The sequence below is a fragment of the Peromyscus eremicus genome, chromosome 22, assembly GCF_949786415.1.
Source record: "Peromyscus eremicus chromosome 22, PerEre_H2_v1, whole genome shotgun sequence".
NCBI lineage: Eukaryota > Metazoa > Chordata > Mammalia > Rodentia > Cricetidae > Peromyscus > Peromyscus eremicus.
In genome coordinates this window covers 9234087-9247999 of record NC_081437.1, presented here as the reverse complement: position 1 = coordinate 9247999, position 13913 = coordinate 9234087, and the positions used below count along the sequence as shown (strand labels likewise).

Genomic DNA, 13913 nt, shown 5'->3' with positions numbered 1-13913 from the left:
TCCTACCTATCATCTCAGCCAGGATGCTAAAGCAAGAGGGTTGCTGCAAGTCTGAGGCCAGCCTGGACCACATAGTGAGTCCCACATAGGCTTGGGCTGCAGAGTGAGACCCTGGTCTCAAATAAATAAATGAATATTGTAAAAATATCGCTCTTGTTTAGCTAGTGCATTTATGGAGCCCCGGTGGGTAAAGGAGGCCTTTTCTTCTGTGAGGTAGAATCTTCTGGCTTAAACAGAGACCACTAAGAAATAAGTTATTTCTTGTACCTGAGTAACATTTAAGGCAGTGGTTCTCAACCTTCCCAACGCTGCAACCCTTTAATACAGTTCCTCATGTTGTGGTGACCCCCAACCATAAAATTATTACATTGCTTCTTTATAACTGTAATTTTTTACTGCTATGAATCATAATGGAAATATCTAATATGCAGGATATCTGATGTGCGACTCCCAAGGGGGTCACAGCCCATGGGTTGAGAATTGCTGATTTAAGGGACTGTCTTCTTCTGTGACATGGGTTTTGGAGAAGGTGCTTTCTAGAATAAACTGTTAATTAAAATGTTGTGATGCATTTTTTTAGATCAATAATTCAGCTACTTAAATACCGCTATGGGTGCTGCTCTCCCTTGGTAGCAGATGTCAGGAATATAGCAGAAATGCCAATCATCGATTAATAACTCTCTGCAATATTAATGAAATAGTAAGGTCTTGAGACATTATCTTTTTAATGTTCTCAGCTTGCATGTGCTTCTAAAAATGCTTCATTGGTGTTCTTCTGTGATGCTCTGCCATTTAATACTCTTCCAAAATGGTCACCAAAGCCCCACCACACAGAGTTTAAAGGATTCATGCTAAAATCTATATGGAGGTAATTGTTGGTGGTGGTTTTTACTCTTTTGAGGGGCCCACCACCCAGCTCCCAAATAAATCACACACACTGCCTTATTATTACTTAAAAATGTCTAGCCTTAGCTCGGCTTGTGGCTAGGCAGCTTTACTAACTTATCCCGTCTAGCTTTTGCCTCTGGGCTTTTACCTTTCTCTATTTCTGTATATCTTCATTATTTCTTACTCCATGGCTTGCTGTGTAACTGGGTGGCTGGCCCTTGATGTCCTCTTCTCCTTTTCTTGCTCCTCCTCCTTCCTCCCAGATTTCTCCTTCTGTTTATCCTCTCTGCCTGCCAGCCCCGCCTCTCTCTCTCTCCTGCCTTGATATTGGCCGTTCAGTTCTTTATTAGACCATCAGGTGTTTTTAGACAGGCACAGTAACACAGGTTCACAGAGTTAAACAAATGCAGCATAAACAACAGTAACACACTTTAAAATAATATTCCCCAACAGGCAATAAGAGTGTTTGCTGTGTGTCTTGGGTTGTAGCAAAATCCTGCAAAGTTATATGCAAAAGAGGATGTATTTCAGGGTTTCAGATGAGCATTAATTAAAATAAGTTCTTTTGAGGGGCTAAGAGATGGCTGGGCAGTTAAGAGCACTTCCTCCTCTTGTAGAGGACCCAAGTTCCAGTCTCAGCACCCAAGAATTAAATTTAACTCTTTAAGGTTCTGAGCAACTGCAAGATGGTTTTGCAGAATCACATCACTTCACATTCCTGCCATAACCTCACCCACACTGGTGTTGTCTGACAACCACCTGCAACGTCAGGCCCTGAGGATCCCAGTCCCTCTGTGGCCTCTGAGGGTAACTACACGCACATGCTGCACACAGACACATACCTATACATATGAATTTAAAAAATGAAAATAAATCTGCAGAAAAATCTTGAAAAGAAACCCACTTAAGAACATTTTAAAGTTCTATTTTTAGGTATAAATTCACAAAGGCAATAGAATTTGAGAGCATGTAGCAACAGTATTGGTTTTGAAACTGGGAGGTAAATGGTTGAGAAGTCATTAAGCTAACAAATGGGAAAGGTTTTGATATCTGTCACATTTCTTCAGATATCTGGTAATTCATTTCTAATTAAATGTAATGTAGGACTAGAAAATGCTGATTGAAGGTGGGGGAAGCTGAGTGTGGGGGTGAGCTGCTGGGGGAAGGGTTTAGCATTCGATCTATATAAATTTACTTGTCTCTCCATTCTGCTTTTGGTAAATACCAAAAGGGATGCGAACACACAGCATGTGGTCCTTTGTAAATGGCCTCCCTTACATAGGGTACTTTTGAGTTCATCCCGTGTTGCAGCGTGTGTTGGCATGGCACTAGAAATATTTTACACACTTTTTTTTTTTGTATAGGGATTTTTTTTCTTTTTTTGGAAGTGGAATTCTGAACTCATGCAGTCATCTAAATTTAACTCTTTAAGGTTCTGAGCAACTGCAAGACGGTTTTGCAGAATCACATCACTTCACATTCCTGCCATAACCTCGCCCACACTGGTTTTGTCTGACAGGAACGATAGTCACCCTGGTGGGGCTGAAGTATCTTGTCTTTAGTCTTGATTCGTAATGATACTTTAAAATTTTTAACATTATTTAAAATAAAATAGGCATGTTTGCCCTGGCTGTTGCTTGCCCACCAGAAAGAGACAAGACAAGACCTAATTGCTAAACACGCCATCCACACACTTTGATTGTAGGATATAGAGAAATCCAGCCGGAGCCAGGCTGGAATCCTGGTCCCTGCTAACTCGCTCTCCTAGTGCCAGAGGGTGTTGTAGAGGCTGGGGTGGGGGTCGGGTGGAGGGGGTCTTCACCTGTCTTCCTCAGCTGTGGATCCTGTAGCCCCACTACTGACTAACGGAGCAAGAAGTGCCCACTGGGGCAATAGTAGCAATTGGTGACAAGGATGAGATCTGAAGCCTGCTCCTCAGGAGGGACTCCACATCCTGAACTACATCCTGGTCAAAAGCTCATGGCTGTGGGGGCCATAGGTCCTAGTTAGGGAAGCTGTGACTGTCGTTTTGCTAAAAGAACACAATATGCCCATCCGAATAGCTTCTAAATGAATATGCTCATACCGTAGATCAGTGAGCCATTGCCTTTGGCCAGAAAAGCCCCTTTGTACAGTAGACAGCGGTAACTGTATGACTCATTTCTAGCCAAAGTGCTGGCCACTTGGGATGCTCGGCCATGAGTAGGACTTTTCTACGTGTGCCTCTAAGGACCCCTGCAGAACACTGCAGAAGCTGGGCAGGAAGGATGTAAGGGATGGAGGAAGGTGTGTGGCGAGGTGTGTTGTCTTCAGAACTTGACATTGCGCCCTTGATCTCACAGCAGGTGGGATTAGTGGCAGGACGCCCATGCAAGACTGGGCCTGTGGGCATCCTGCCGTATGGGGAAGAGGGACCGAAGAGGCCTGCGGGAACCTATAGGCAGTTAATAGCAGTAGTCGGGAGGTGTATCTATGGGGATTTAATGATGCTGAGGGAAAAGGGGACATTTTCTTCAGCGGTGTAGCCACTGGTGGGGAGCCCATCCATGTTCCGGTGAGCAATCCCTTAGGTGAGCAATCACCTAAGATCCTGTAAGGAACCCTAATGAAACTCACTGAGTCATCAAGTGCTGAAATAAAATGAAAGTAGATAAGGGTCGAGAAATAGAATCAGCAGCAGCAGTAAGGGATGGAGGGTCGGTATGAAAAAAAAAAAAAACCAAACTTGCATATATGTGTGAAAACGCTCTGATGAAACCCATTATGTATATAGTTAATGTATGCTAATAAAATTTGTGATTTAAAATAGATTGATAAAGCATTGAAGAAACAAATAGTCTTCAAAAGTGGTTTATTACTGTATGTGTATATGATGGAGAGCAGGTACACCTGAATTCATGTGTGGAGGTCAGGGGACAGTTCTGTGGAGTCATTTTCCAACCCCTTTCACTTTCACATATGACCTAGGACTTAGGTCATGAGAGCCAGCCCGGAACAAACATTCTTCCTGGGGATGTATGGAGTGTACAAATTTCACGTGGGACAGTTACATATACATCCAATGTTCCTTATCCTAAAAGCTTGGCACCAAAGGCATAGATTTGGGATCATTTTAAATTGGGGGATATCAACATGTACATAGTATCTTAAGAATACAGTCAAAGTGTAAACATGAAGTTCCTCTGCTTCGTATGTATTTTATACAAGTCACCTGATGGTTGGTTTTATACAATGCTTTTAATGTAGCTTTGTTTTGACTGATGTCACTTAAGAGCGTGTGTGGAATTTGTCATCATGCAACCACTCAGGAAGTTTTAAATTTTGGAGTATTTTGAATTTCAGATTAGGGCTACTCAACTTGTTTATCAGATTATGGACTACACTCGAGTTTTTAAGGATTTTTTTATTTTTATTTTCTATGTATGAATATTTTATCAATGTATATGTATGTGCCTGGTGCCCTTGGAGGCCAGAAGAGGTTACACACACTGGAACTGGAGTTAGAGATGGTTGTAAGCCATCATGTGGGTGCTAAGAGTTGAACCCCAGTCCTCTGCAAGAGCAGCAAGTGCTCTTAACTACTGAGCCATCTCTCCCGAAACTATACTTGACTTTTGACCAGATATCCCATCTCTAAGTATAGGGGGAAAATATGTTAGGAGAAGGTATACCCTTCTACTGCTACTTATAGTCTTATAATATTACAAACTTCGAACCCAACTTAACTGTCTAGTAAGAGGACATGAGTTAATTGAATGATGATGCACATGAGAGTATCTAGGCAGTCAGTACAATTGATACAACTAGATTGTGAACTCAGTGTCGTGGATTCCTCCTACACCTTATTGAATGGGGGCAAAATCAAGTTACTGAATCCCTGCATGAGAAGATCCCAACTGGGTGAGATACCTTTATGACTAGAAAGGGTTTTTGGAATGATGTCTAAAACATTAACAGTGATTATATTGCTAATGGTAGAAATTTAGCCTTTTGATCTTTGTATTTAACTTAGTTTTTAAAAAACCACTCTGTAATTTCTTGAAAAAAATATAAAACGAGTTGAAAAGACTATGCGTTTTAAAAGTCACATTCTTTCTTCAGTGGGGCTTGAGTTTTAGTTAAATACCTTTCCCCTATCATTACTTTTTTAAAACCCTCACAGCCATGTACTCAGGGCATAAAGAAATTCATTCTTGTGGTGATTATACCCACTTAGTGAGAACACTGTCTTGGCTCTTCCTTCGGTGAATTTCATTATGTACTTTGGTCTTTATGGAGTTCTTTTTGTGTGGAGGTGTACGAGGTCTTAGGACTTTGGGATCCTGACAAAGCAAAGGTAAAAATGGTTCTCTGTCTGTCCTGACTCTGGGGATAATGGCTGTGGTCTGCACAAATTCTCTCTTCTATCTACTAGTCTACGCTCCTTTGCAAGAGGCCAACAGCGGCTACCTGTTTTTCCTTTGTGCTTATTATGAGCTCGGAACTGTTCTAAGCACATTGTGTGTGTTTGACTCATCTGTTCTGCATCCTATGAAGTTGATGTTGCAATGATTATGCTTTACGGATGAAAAGCCCAAGGCACAGAGATTAGGTAACCTATCCAAAGTCTCCGAGCTAGCAAACAGCAGAGCAGGGAGCAGAGCCCATTCAGTCTGGTTTCAGAGTACCTGTGGGCTTAACTGCTACACTCACCTACCTGCATGCCTTCCCTCTAAATGTGTTTCCAAATACTTCTTGTTGCTGTTCCTTGTTTTTTCCCCCGTGTTGTCCTTTCCACTGGAAATGCCAGGAGGCTGGAGTAGCAGGTGCTCACTGGAGCCACCTCTTCATCCACCACCCACCACCCGCTCTCTTTGGTGGCGTTCGCTTCTTTTACATATTCTTCTCTGAAATGTTTAGATTTCTTAACTCTTCAAAGTAGGAGATCTATCTCGGGAGAAAAATCAAGTCTTTTTAATGTCTTTAACTTTGTGCTGAGTGCTGAGACATGGCTGCTGTTTCCCAGGGCCATGGGGCGTCCTTAACCTCACACAGGAAGGCTGGTGGGAGGGGGGAATGGGGGGGTGTCCCCAACTGATGGCTAAGGCTGATTTCTTTGGAGGAAACCATAATTTTTATGAGGTTATAATTTATTCTAATCATATCTAAGATGATGTAGGCTCATTATAAAAATTTGGGAAAATAACTAGACTTCCAACATATTTACCTGGAAGGAGTTCTTATCCATTCTTGAACTTCAGGTCTTCTCAATAAATGTATAAGTGATGATTTTAGGAAATGTCTGTCCATGCAGTTTAGTGTATAGGATTGCTGTTTGATGTAAAGGCATGCCAAAGTTGGTGAAATTAATGTCTCTTAATCTTATACTGCAGTTTGATGTTTTAATTAAAGAAATGGAGGAATTATGGATATTTTAAGACCTTATTATGAAAAGGTGTAGAAAGATAGCATGAAGCCGGGTGGTGGTGGTACACACCTTTAATCCCAGTGGGAGGCAGAGGCAGGTAGATCTGTGAGTTTTAGGCCAGCCTGGTCTACAGAGTGAGTTCCAGGACAGCCAGGGCTACACAGAGAAACCCTGTCTCAAACTCCGCCCCGCCCCCCCAAAAAAGATAGAATGACCTCAGCAGTTTTATTTGCCCCTTAAAGTGAATTTTTCCCCATTCTTTTTCCTTTTCCCAACAGGAAATATATATACATATATATATATATATACATATATATGTATATGTATGTATATATATAGCAAGCCTTCAACTTATGTGTATTAATTTTGTATAAATAAGATTAATATCTGCTTGAACCAAGTCAACATTTAATTTTGATATCTGTAATGTTGGTTGTTGTGGTTGAAATTTAGCAAAGTTTATTGAGGCTGCTCTGTTGTCACTCTGGGGACAGGTCCTAACAGTGGCCATGGTAAAAACAACAGCCAAGGAAACTCATGGTCTGGCTCGTGGCAAGGCGCCACCATGTTAAGTTTGGTTTGAGCTGCGATGGCCTGTGCTGAGCCTTCCTTTTAAAGGCTGGTCTGGAAGAAAAAGACTGTGCAGTCCTAACATCTCCCCTCCTGTGTTTGCAGGCATCTGGCCGTCTGAAGAGGTTTTAGCTTACTACTGCCTCAAGCACAGTAATATATTCAGGTAAGAGCCGCACTTAAAAGATATTTGTTTAGCCCATCACGGTTATTGGATCTGCCTATGAAAAAGTGGCCCACTCTACAGCCTTCGAGCTGTAAACTGTCGAAAGCAAGAAGGAGAGAAAAAAAAAAGGAAAAAGAAAAAGTTCCCCATGAACACATGTTGCTTCTGAAAAGGGGTCTGCACTGCCTTCGGGTGTGAGCGAGCGAGCAAGCGAGCACGCACAGCAAGCTTTTTGCTGTGTGTCAAAGGCTTTTGATTTTTACTCAAGGCATTTTATTTCGCTTTGATTTGGGGGAAACAAAAGGGGGGCGCAATCAATCCTTACTGATTGTGAAGGTCAGAAAAAGAGAAAGAAAAAAAAAGGCCCCACAATAAACACATTCTTTAACTTCTGCCAGGGAAGTCACTGGCACATTTGAGAAATGCCTCCTCACAGCTATTACTTGAAGATGTTCTAGTTTTAAAGGTATTTCTTGTGTCCTTGACAATATGTATAACATAAATTACTGTACTAAAGAAATCAATACTCTTAGCTGTTAATATGTGTTATGTATCAAACCATGGATGAGACTTAGGAAAGGGGGAAAAAAGGTCCTTCATTTAAAAATTCTGGAGGTCTTTGATACAACCAGAAAGTAGAGGTTTGGTTTTTTTTTTCCATTTTAATTATCATTTTATGAACATCTTACATATACTTCCTGAAGAGTCCATTATATTTCGTAACAAGCCTTTAGTGGTCATGATGTGTTTTAACCGTATGTTCTTACAGGACTGGGTTGATACCGTGTAATTTTTGAGGCTCTATGGCTCCATGCTTACCAAGCAGTCTGTGATGGCTTTGAATAACTAAATACACATGAAAACATTTCTTAATATGAATGTCTTCTTTTGCCCCCTCCACCTCCCTCTAATTTTGCTTTTCTTCTCCTCTTGGGATAATCAACTTTTCAAACTGGGAGGAGGAAACGATGTTAAGACTCTCGGCATATAACATCTAAAGAGGGCAGTTCTGAATCAGGGCTACAAAACTGCCCTGAAGGCTGGCATTTCCTAAGCTCGCTGTGCTTAACCGCCAGTCAGCAAGCACTGGGCCAGGGCGAGAATGTCACACATTGAGGGCTGATATTTAGGCACAAAGGGGGAAGGTAAGTGTGGAATGAATGGCACACTCAGCCTCAACTCTGAGCCCGGGCGTGACTTCAGCCTGGGTTTGCTGGCTTACTCCTGTTATGTCGCTGCATTGTTTATTTGCTGCCCTGTGCTGGGGTCAATTGTGATCTAAGTGTTAATTGCTAAATGCTCTTTGTGTAATTGTGCTTTACGGGGGTGGTTCAGCTTCCCAAAGTGTTTCAGCTTCTTTTTTTTTTTTTAAGAATTAAAAAAAAAATCAGGATTGCATTTATTTGTATGTTGTATGTGACTCTAACATAAGTTCACACACACTCATATCTATTCTTCGTTTACTGTCTGACTGGTTTTGAAGGCATGAATGTGGATTAACAATGTTATCCTTTCCTAACAATTATCTTTCGCTACTCTAGCTAGTTTAGTTCTAAAAGACAGCACCATTGACAAGGGGAAAGAAAGGGAACCTTCTCGGATTTTTCAGCTCAGCGGTGGTAATGTTGCAGTGAACACTAATGAGGGAACCCCCCACTGGCTGCCTGCTTTGTGACTTTTCTATTTCATAATTATTTTTAAAACGCAAAACGACATGAGGTAGCCCAGTCGTGTCTCCACATCTCCCTGGTAGTGTCGCTCTTACTGCAGATGGCAATTTGTTCTTGTAACATATATATGGCTCTGACCATTTCCATCTAATTTGTATGGGTTCTACCATTTCTTTCTCTCTTTCAGGGACCTTGCTGTGTGTGAGCTCGGGGGTGGCATGACATGCTTGGCTGGGCTCATGGTAGGTCTTTTCTCAATTCCAATCCCATTCAGAGGGAGGAACAAAAGAAAAAATGTTCCAGGGCCTCCAACTGCTGGGTCAGAGAACCGTCAACAGCATCAGCCGCGATCAAGCTGCTAGGGTCTTGAGAGACCTTCTAGATTGACTTACTTTCGGATCATATTGATTTTATGGTTGCCTCGATGAGCAGAAACATTTTACCTCAGTGTAGTCAATATCGCTTGTTGTGACATTCCAGGCCTCGCACAGTCTTTCTTTGCCATAGCGAAAGCATTTTTTTTTTTTTTTCAGATTATAGTCCCATTTGCTAAGATACAGGAATAGCCCGGCGAATCACAGTTGGAGCACCATGAGATAGCTGCTAATGTTTTGCCTGCATTATTACGCCAACAAACATGATCCAGAGCGCTCAGTAATTAGATTCTTTTGAATTAGATTGGCCATTCAGGAACGTCGCTCCCCCATTCTCTGGGTTCTGAGTCATGTATTCGGGAGATATTATGTAGCAGCACAGTGCATTAGACAAGTTTTTATGTCTCTACAAATAAAAGCATATTGTTACACTGATTGGCATTTGACAAACCTGTCGCTCTTATACAATGTGTCGAGGTTACAGCCCAATGTGCGAGCATGTCAAAGCTCACAAAAAAATTACCCTCACAAAGCCATCTGCCTGCAATGCAAAGTTATATGAAGGGCATCAGGCATCCAGACAGAAGCAGGCTGAAAGGCAGAGTGACAGCCTTGGATGATGGCTCCACTAGATAAACAGGAGCCCACAAATGAAAGCCTCTCAGAATGCCATCATCCGCTGTCACAATGCAATTACCGAACAGAATGATAGCAAGATAGAGACTCCCGCAAATGGAATGATAAAAGTATTGACTGATTTGATTGAATGATTAAAATAATGCAGACATAAAATGAAAAAAGATTGAAGATTGTTACAGAGGACTAGGTGAGGAGGCATGATACTGAAGGCTTGTCACCCTGTCTTCCCTTCCACACAGACAAGCATATTTGCTCATTGTTTGCTGTACTCTCTCTCTCTCTCTCTCTCTTTTTTTTTTCAGGTTGCTATTTCTGCAGATGTCAAAGAAGTTCTGTTAACTGATGGAAATGAAAAGGCCATCAGAAGTATCCTTATTCAGATAGAAAGCCAGTTGGTTGTGCTCATTCCCAACACCACCCCCCCCCCAACTCCCCCTACCCCACCCCGGGCTGAGTAACAATTGATATAAAGAAAGACAGCACGAGGTATTAAAACAGAGCTCCCCATACGCATGATCAGTAATTAAGAAAAACTAGAAATATCTGGATTCACTGTGGTTGACTGCATATGTTTCTTTTCATTGGGCGGACAAGACACTTCTCACTGAAGGAGCGAGCCTGTGCTTTGTGCACCTCTTGAGGCAGTTCAAAACCTCATTTCATAATTTCGAAGCATTCTTGCTCTTTTATTTTCATTAAGATCTTCCATCACAAAACAGATTAAAATTATTATTTACTTTCTTTGATGTGGCCTGTAAACATGAATGCCTAGCGTCTATGCATGTGATGTTACACACGCCAGTCATACGGTACCTGCTAATTGCCAACGAGTTGCCAGTATCCCTCACTGGAAACAGCTATCTTTTCTTCATTAGCTCCTTTTATTTAGGATTAAAAAGCTATCTCTTTTTTTTTCTGCTATGCTATTACAGTTCAAACCTCATTATATTAGATTATGCTTTACTAATATGTACACAGAGTTCAGAAAATTGAACCGTACTTTAACTAAGAAAGCAAGCATAATTTACGGCGACTTCCGCAGCCTAGCTGATGTGCACAGGGCAGGTTACAGCCGTCAGAAATTGAGAGGAGAAAGTGGTGGAAGATCTGTTTGCTTTGGTTTTTTTTTTTTTTTTTTTTTTTTTTTTGACATGGTGAGGAAGACAGGACCCTTATTTGAATTTTTAGTCCCTTCAAAGGCTTGAAGCAGCTTTGAGTTTTGTGGCATTTTTACATAAAGCCTATTTTTTATTTCCTTTCCTCCTTCCTCCACTCTGTAATTTTTTTTTTTTTCGAAAATAAAAATTCCCAGCTGCTCACATAGGAGGAAGGAGGAACGGAAAGCTTGGTAGCTAATATTGTTCAGCAGCTCTGCAGAGCCCCACCCAGCTAATTGCCTGACAGCCCTAAAAAAAAAAAAAAAAAAAAAAAAAATTCAGGAAGGAAAAACAGCCAATCACAATCTTCGCCTTTCACACCAGGGAAAGAGATCACAAAAGGTGCTTCCTTTTCTTAAACAGGATTTTAATCATGATCTTGAGACTGTGACAAGTTTTGCTAAATATTCCTGAAGACAGCTGCTGCTGCTCCATTCTCTCTGGTTTCTTCTGTGCCTGTATCATTTCCCGGGGCTCCTCCTTGTCAGGGAACACAGAGAGCCTTGGGCCCTCTCAGGTACGCTAGCTCAGCCCCACACGGTGCTTCCTGAGGCCAGAAAGACAGGAAGGAATATTGAACAAGAGAGGGCTGTTTTGGCTGCAGAAACTTTCAGATTGGGCCCTGTACCCTGAGATCTTTTCCCCCCTGAAGTCACCAACTGACTTTATTTAATAGGGCCAGAAATCAATTAGAACTTTTTATCATCAAACTGTGGGGGAGCATCTAGAATCAGTATGTAAATTTAATTGTACTAAAATTATTATTGAACTAAACTACAGAGTGTCCAAGGAAGGGAAGCAAGGCTAATGTCATTCATTCATTATGATCGCACCTTCGTGCTAAGTAGAGATGCCATGCCAGCTCCTGAAATCGGAGAGGAAATCTCCGATTCTGCCATTCACTCTGCCGGCCTTTCAAAGAAATGATTGGTACAGCCCCCTCCCAAGAAAATGGATTTTTAACATTTGGTCCTCAGAGGCTCAGCCCTGAGAGTGCTTTATTGTGCTGGGTTTTACAATGGGTTTAATATAGCAGGGTGCCAGAGGGCAGGAGGGAGAACCTTACAATGTAGATGAAGTAGGTCCTTTCAGGATGCAGACCCAAACTGGCCCTGTGTTTTATTTCATCTCTCAGGACCTTCCTGCTAGGGTTTGGTTTTTATGATGGGCTCCTTCCGTGTGTGTGTGTGCCTTTTTCTGTTGTAAGTAGATCTAATTTATTTTAATTAACAGAAAAAAGCATGCAAAAGCCTTAAAATTGGCAATGTGGCTTCCTGCTTTTAATACTAATGTTGTTCGTGATTTGCAAGCAGCTTACAATAGGCATGCCTTGTAATCTGTTTTGCTGAGTGAGGTTAATATGAGTGAGTCCCCCCCCCCATTTGTGTACCCCTCTCTGTAAGAACAACTCATTCGCCAGATCGCACACTGTCAATGCGTAGAGATCAAACAACTCATTTAGAAATCACTGTTTATGTCTTCCCTTTAAAATTTGAGGAAGTCCAAATTATACAGCAGTTGTAGAATATTATCCAAAAATTACTTTCTAAAAAGTTAAAGGTGGATGTCAGTAACAACAACAACAAAACAAAACAAAACAAAACAAAAGGGGGAGAAACATTGCCAGAAGCCAGCAAATCTCTAAGCAGAGCTGCTAATTATTCTTAATGGGCAAGATGAACACATTAAGAAACAAATGAACACACCAGAGAAATGGTAAAAATCAACCTGGCAGTCACTCAGGGCCTGGGTATTAGTCTCATCATTTTAAAATTGTTTTGTTGTTTTTAGCTTCTGAATGGAATGAATCCAACTAGTTTTATTTAATGGTCTCTTGAAGCTTCTATCATTCTGATTTTTTTTCTGTAGGAAAAATAGCATGTTTTGTTATTTCATTTCAGCTTGTTTTATTTTTAATATACGAGGCTCCAGGGAGATTAGTTCTGTACTTACATATCACAAAAGCATGTTAGCCAATTGTATTTGTTTATCTTTCTACGGTGTGCCATGGGTCAACATACCATGGGTGGGCTGTGTCTCTAGCCTTTGTATCTTGGCCCTGGAGAGCTGTGGATCTGAGATTTACTGCAAGGAGATCTATCTAAAAAGAAAACAAGACTTGAGGAAAAATGAACTTGGAAAATGAACTTTATATCTTGAATATTTTCTCAGACTCATGAGTAGTTTTCCTTAAGGTTTCCCTTAGTCCTTAAGGTGCCTCACTGGCTTTAATCCAGGGGTCCCCATCCTGAAAACCACCTTTCCTAAAGATACCATTTCATCTGTACCCCCAAGAGTACAAAGGATAAGTAGGAAATGGGATCATCTGGTTTATGCATTTCTCAATTTTGTTTTAATTATTATTTTTTATTTTGTAAGTATAGGTGTTTGGCCTACATGCATATGGGTGCCTTTTGTGAATATTTGGTGCCCACAGAGGCCAGAAGAGGGCATCAGATCCCCTGGAACTAGAGTTACAGATGGTTATAAGCCACTGTGTGGGTGCTGACAATCAAAGTAAGCAGCCAGTGCTCTTAACCACTGAGCCATCTCTCTAGCCCCTCAAATTTGTTTTAAAATAATGTAAAAAAAATGCCCTTTGATATTTCTCTTTTAGTTCAGTGTAGAAAGCAATCCCCAAATATTCACATATAATAACTACTCAGTAAGGTGTGTAGCTGGTAAGGACTGTGAGAAAAGAAAATGGGAGGGGAATGGCGAGATAAATTCTGGTTGCTGCAAAGCCCTCTGCAAACCCTAGTCAGTAGAAGTAGAACTGGGGTGTGGGGACTCACCTATAATCTCCACTTAGGCTGTGGAGGCAAGAGGATTAGGAGTTCAAGGCCAGCCTGTGTTATGTATAACCATGTCTCAAAGCAAAAAAGATGGAGGATAGGAGAGAAAGAAAAGTTAAAACACGTGCAGGTGAACAACCTGGTTGGTCAAGGTCACTGATTGATCCGATTCAAACACTCAGCCTTGGCCCGTCTCCTGTAAAAGTCCATAGTGTTTTCTGCAGAGTATTCCAGTACTTGGAACAAT

The 13913-nt window shown here is 41.3% G+C and overlaps 1 protein-coding gene across 2 annotated transcripts in view; it reads left to right on the top strand.

The window, feature by feature from the left end:
• Camkmt (calmodulin-lysine N-methyltransferase) overlaps window positions 1-13913 on the top strand; it is a 376835-nt gene that overhangs the window by 298617 nt on the left and 64305 nt on the right. The window contains exons 4-6 of one of the 2 annotated variants that reach the window (XM_059248567.1): window positions 6971-7031; window positions 8889-8943; window positions 10017-10080. In XM_059248567.1, the coding sequence (XP_059104550.1) occupies window positions 6971-7031; window positions 8889-8943; window positions 10017-10080 (180 nt within the window). The remainder of the gene's footprint in view (window positions 1-6970; window positions 7032-8888; window positions 8944-10016; window positions 10081-13913) is intronic. The other variant, XM_059248568.1, reaches the window with a different exon arrangement.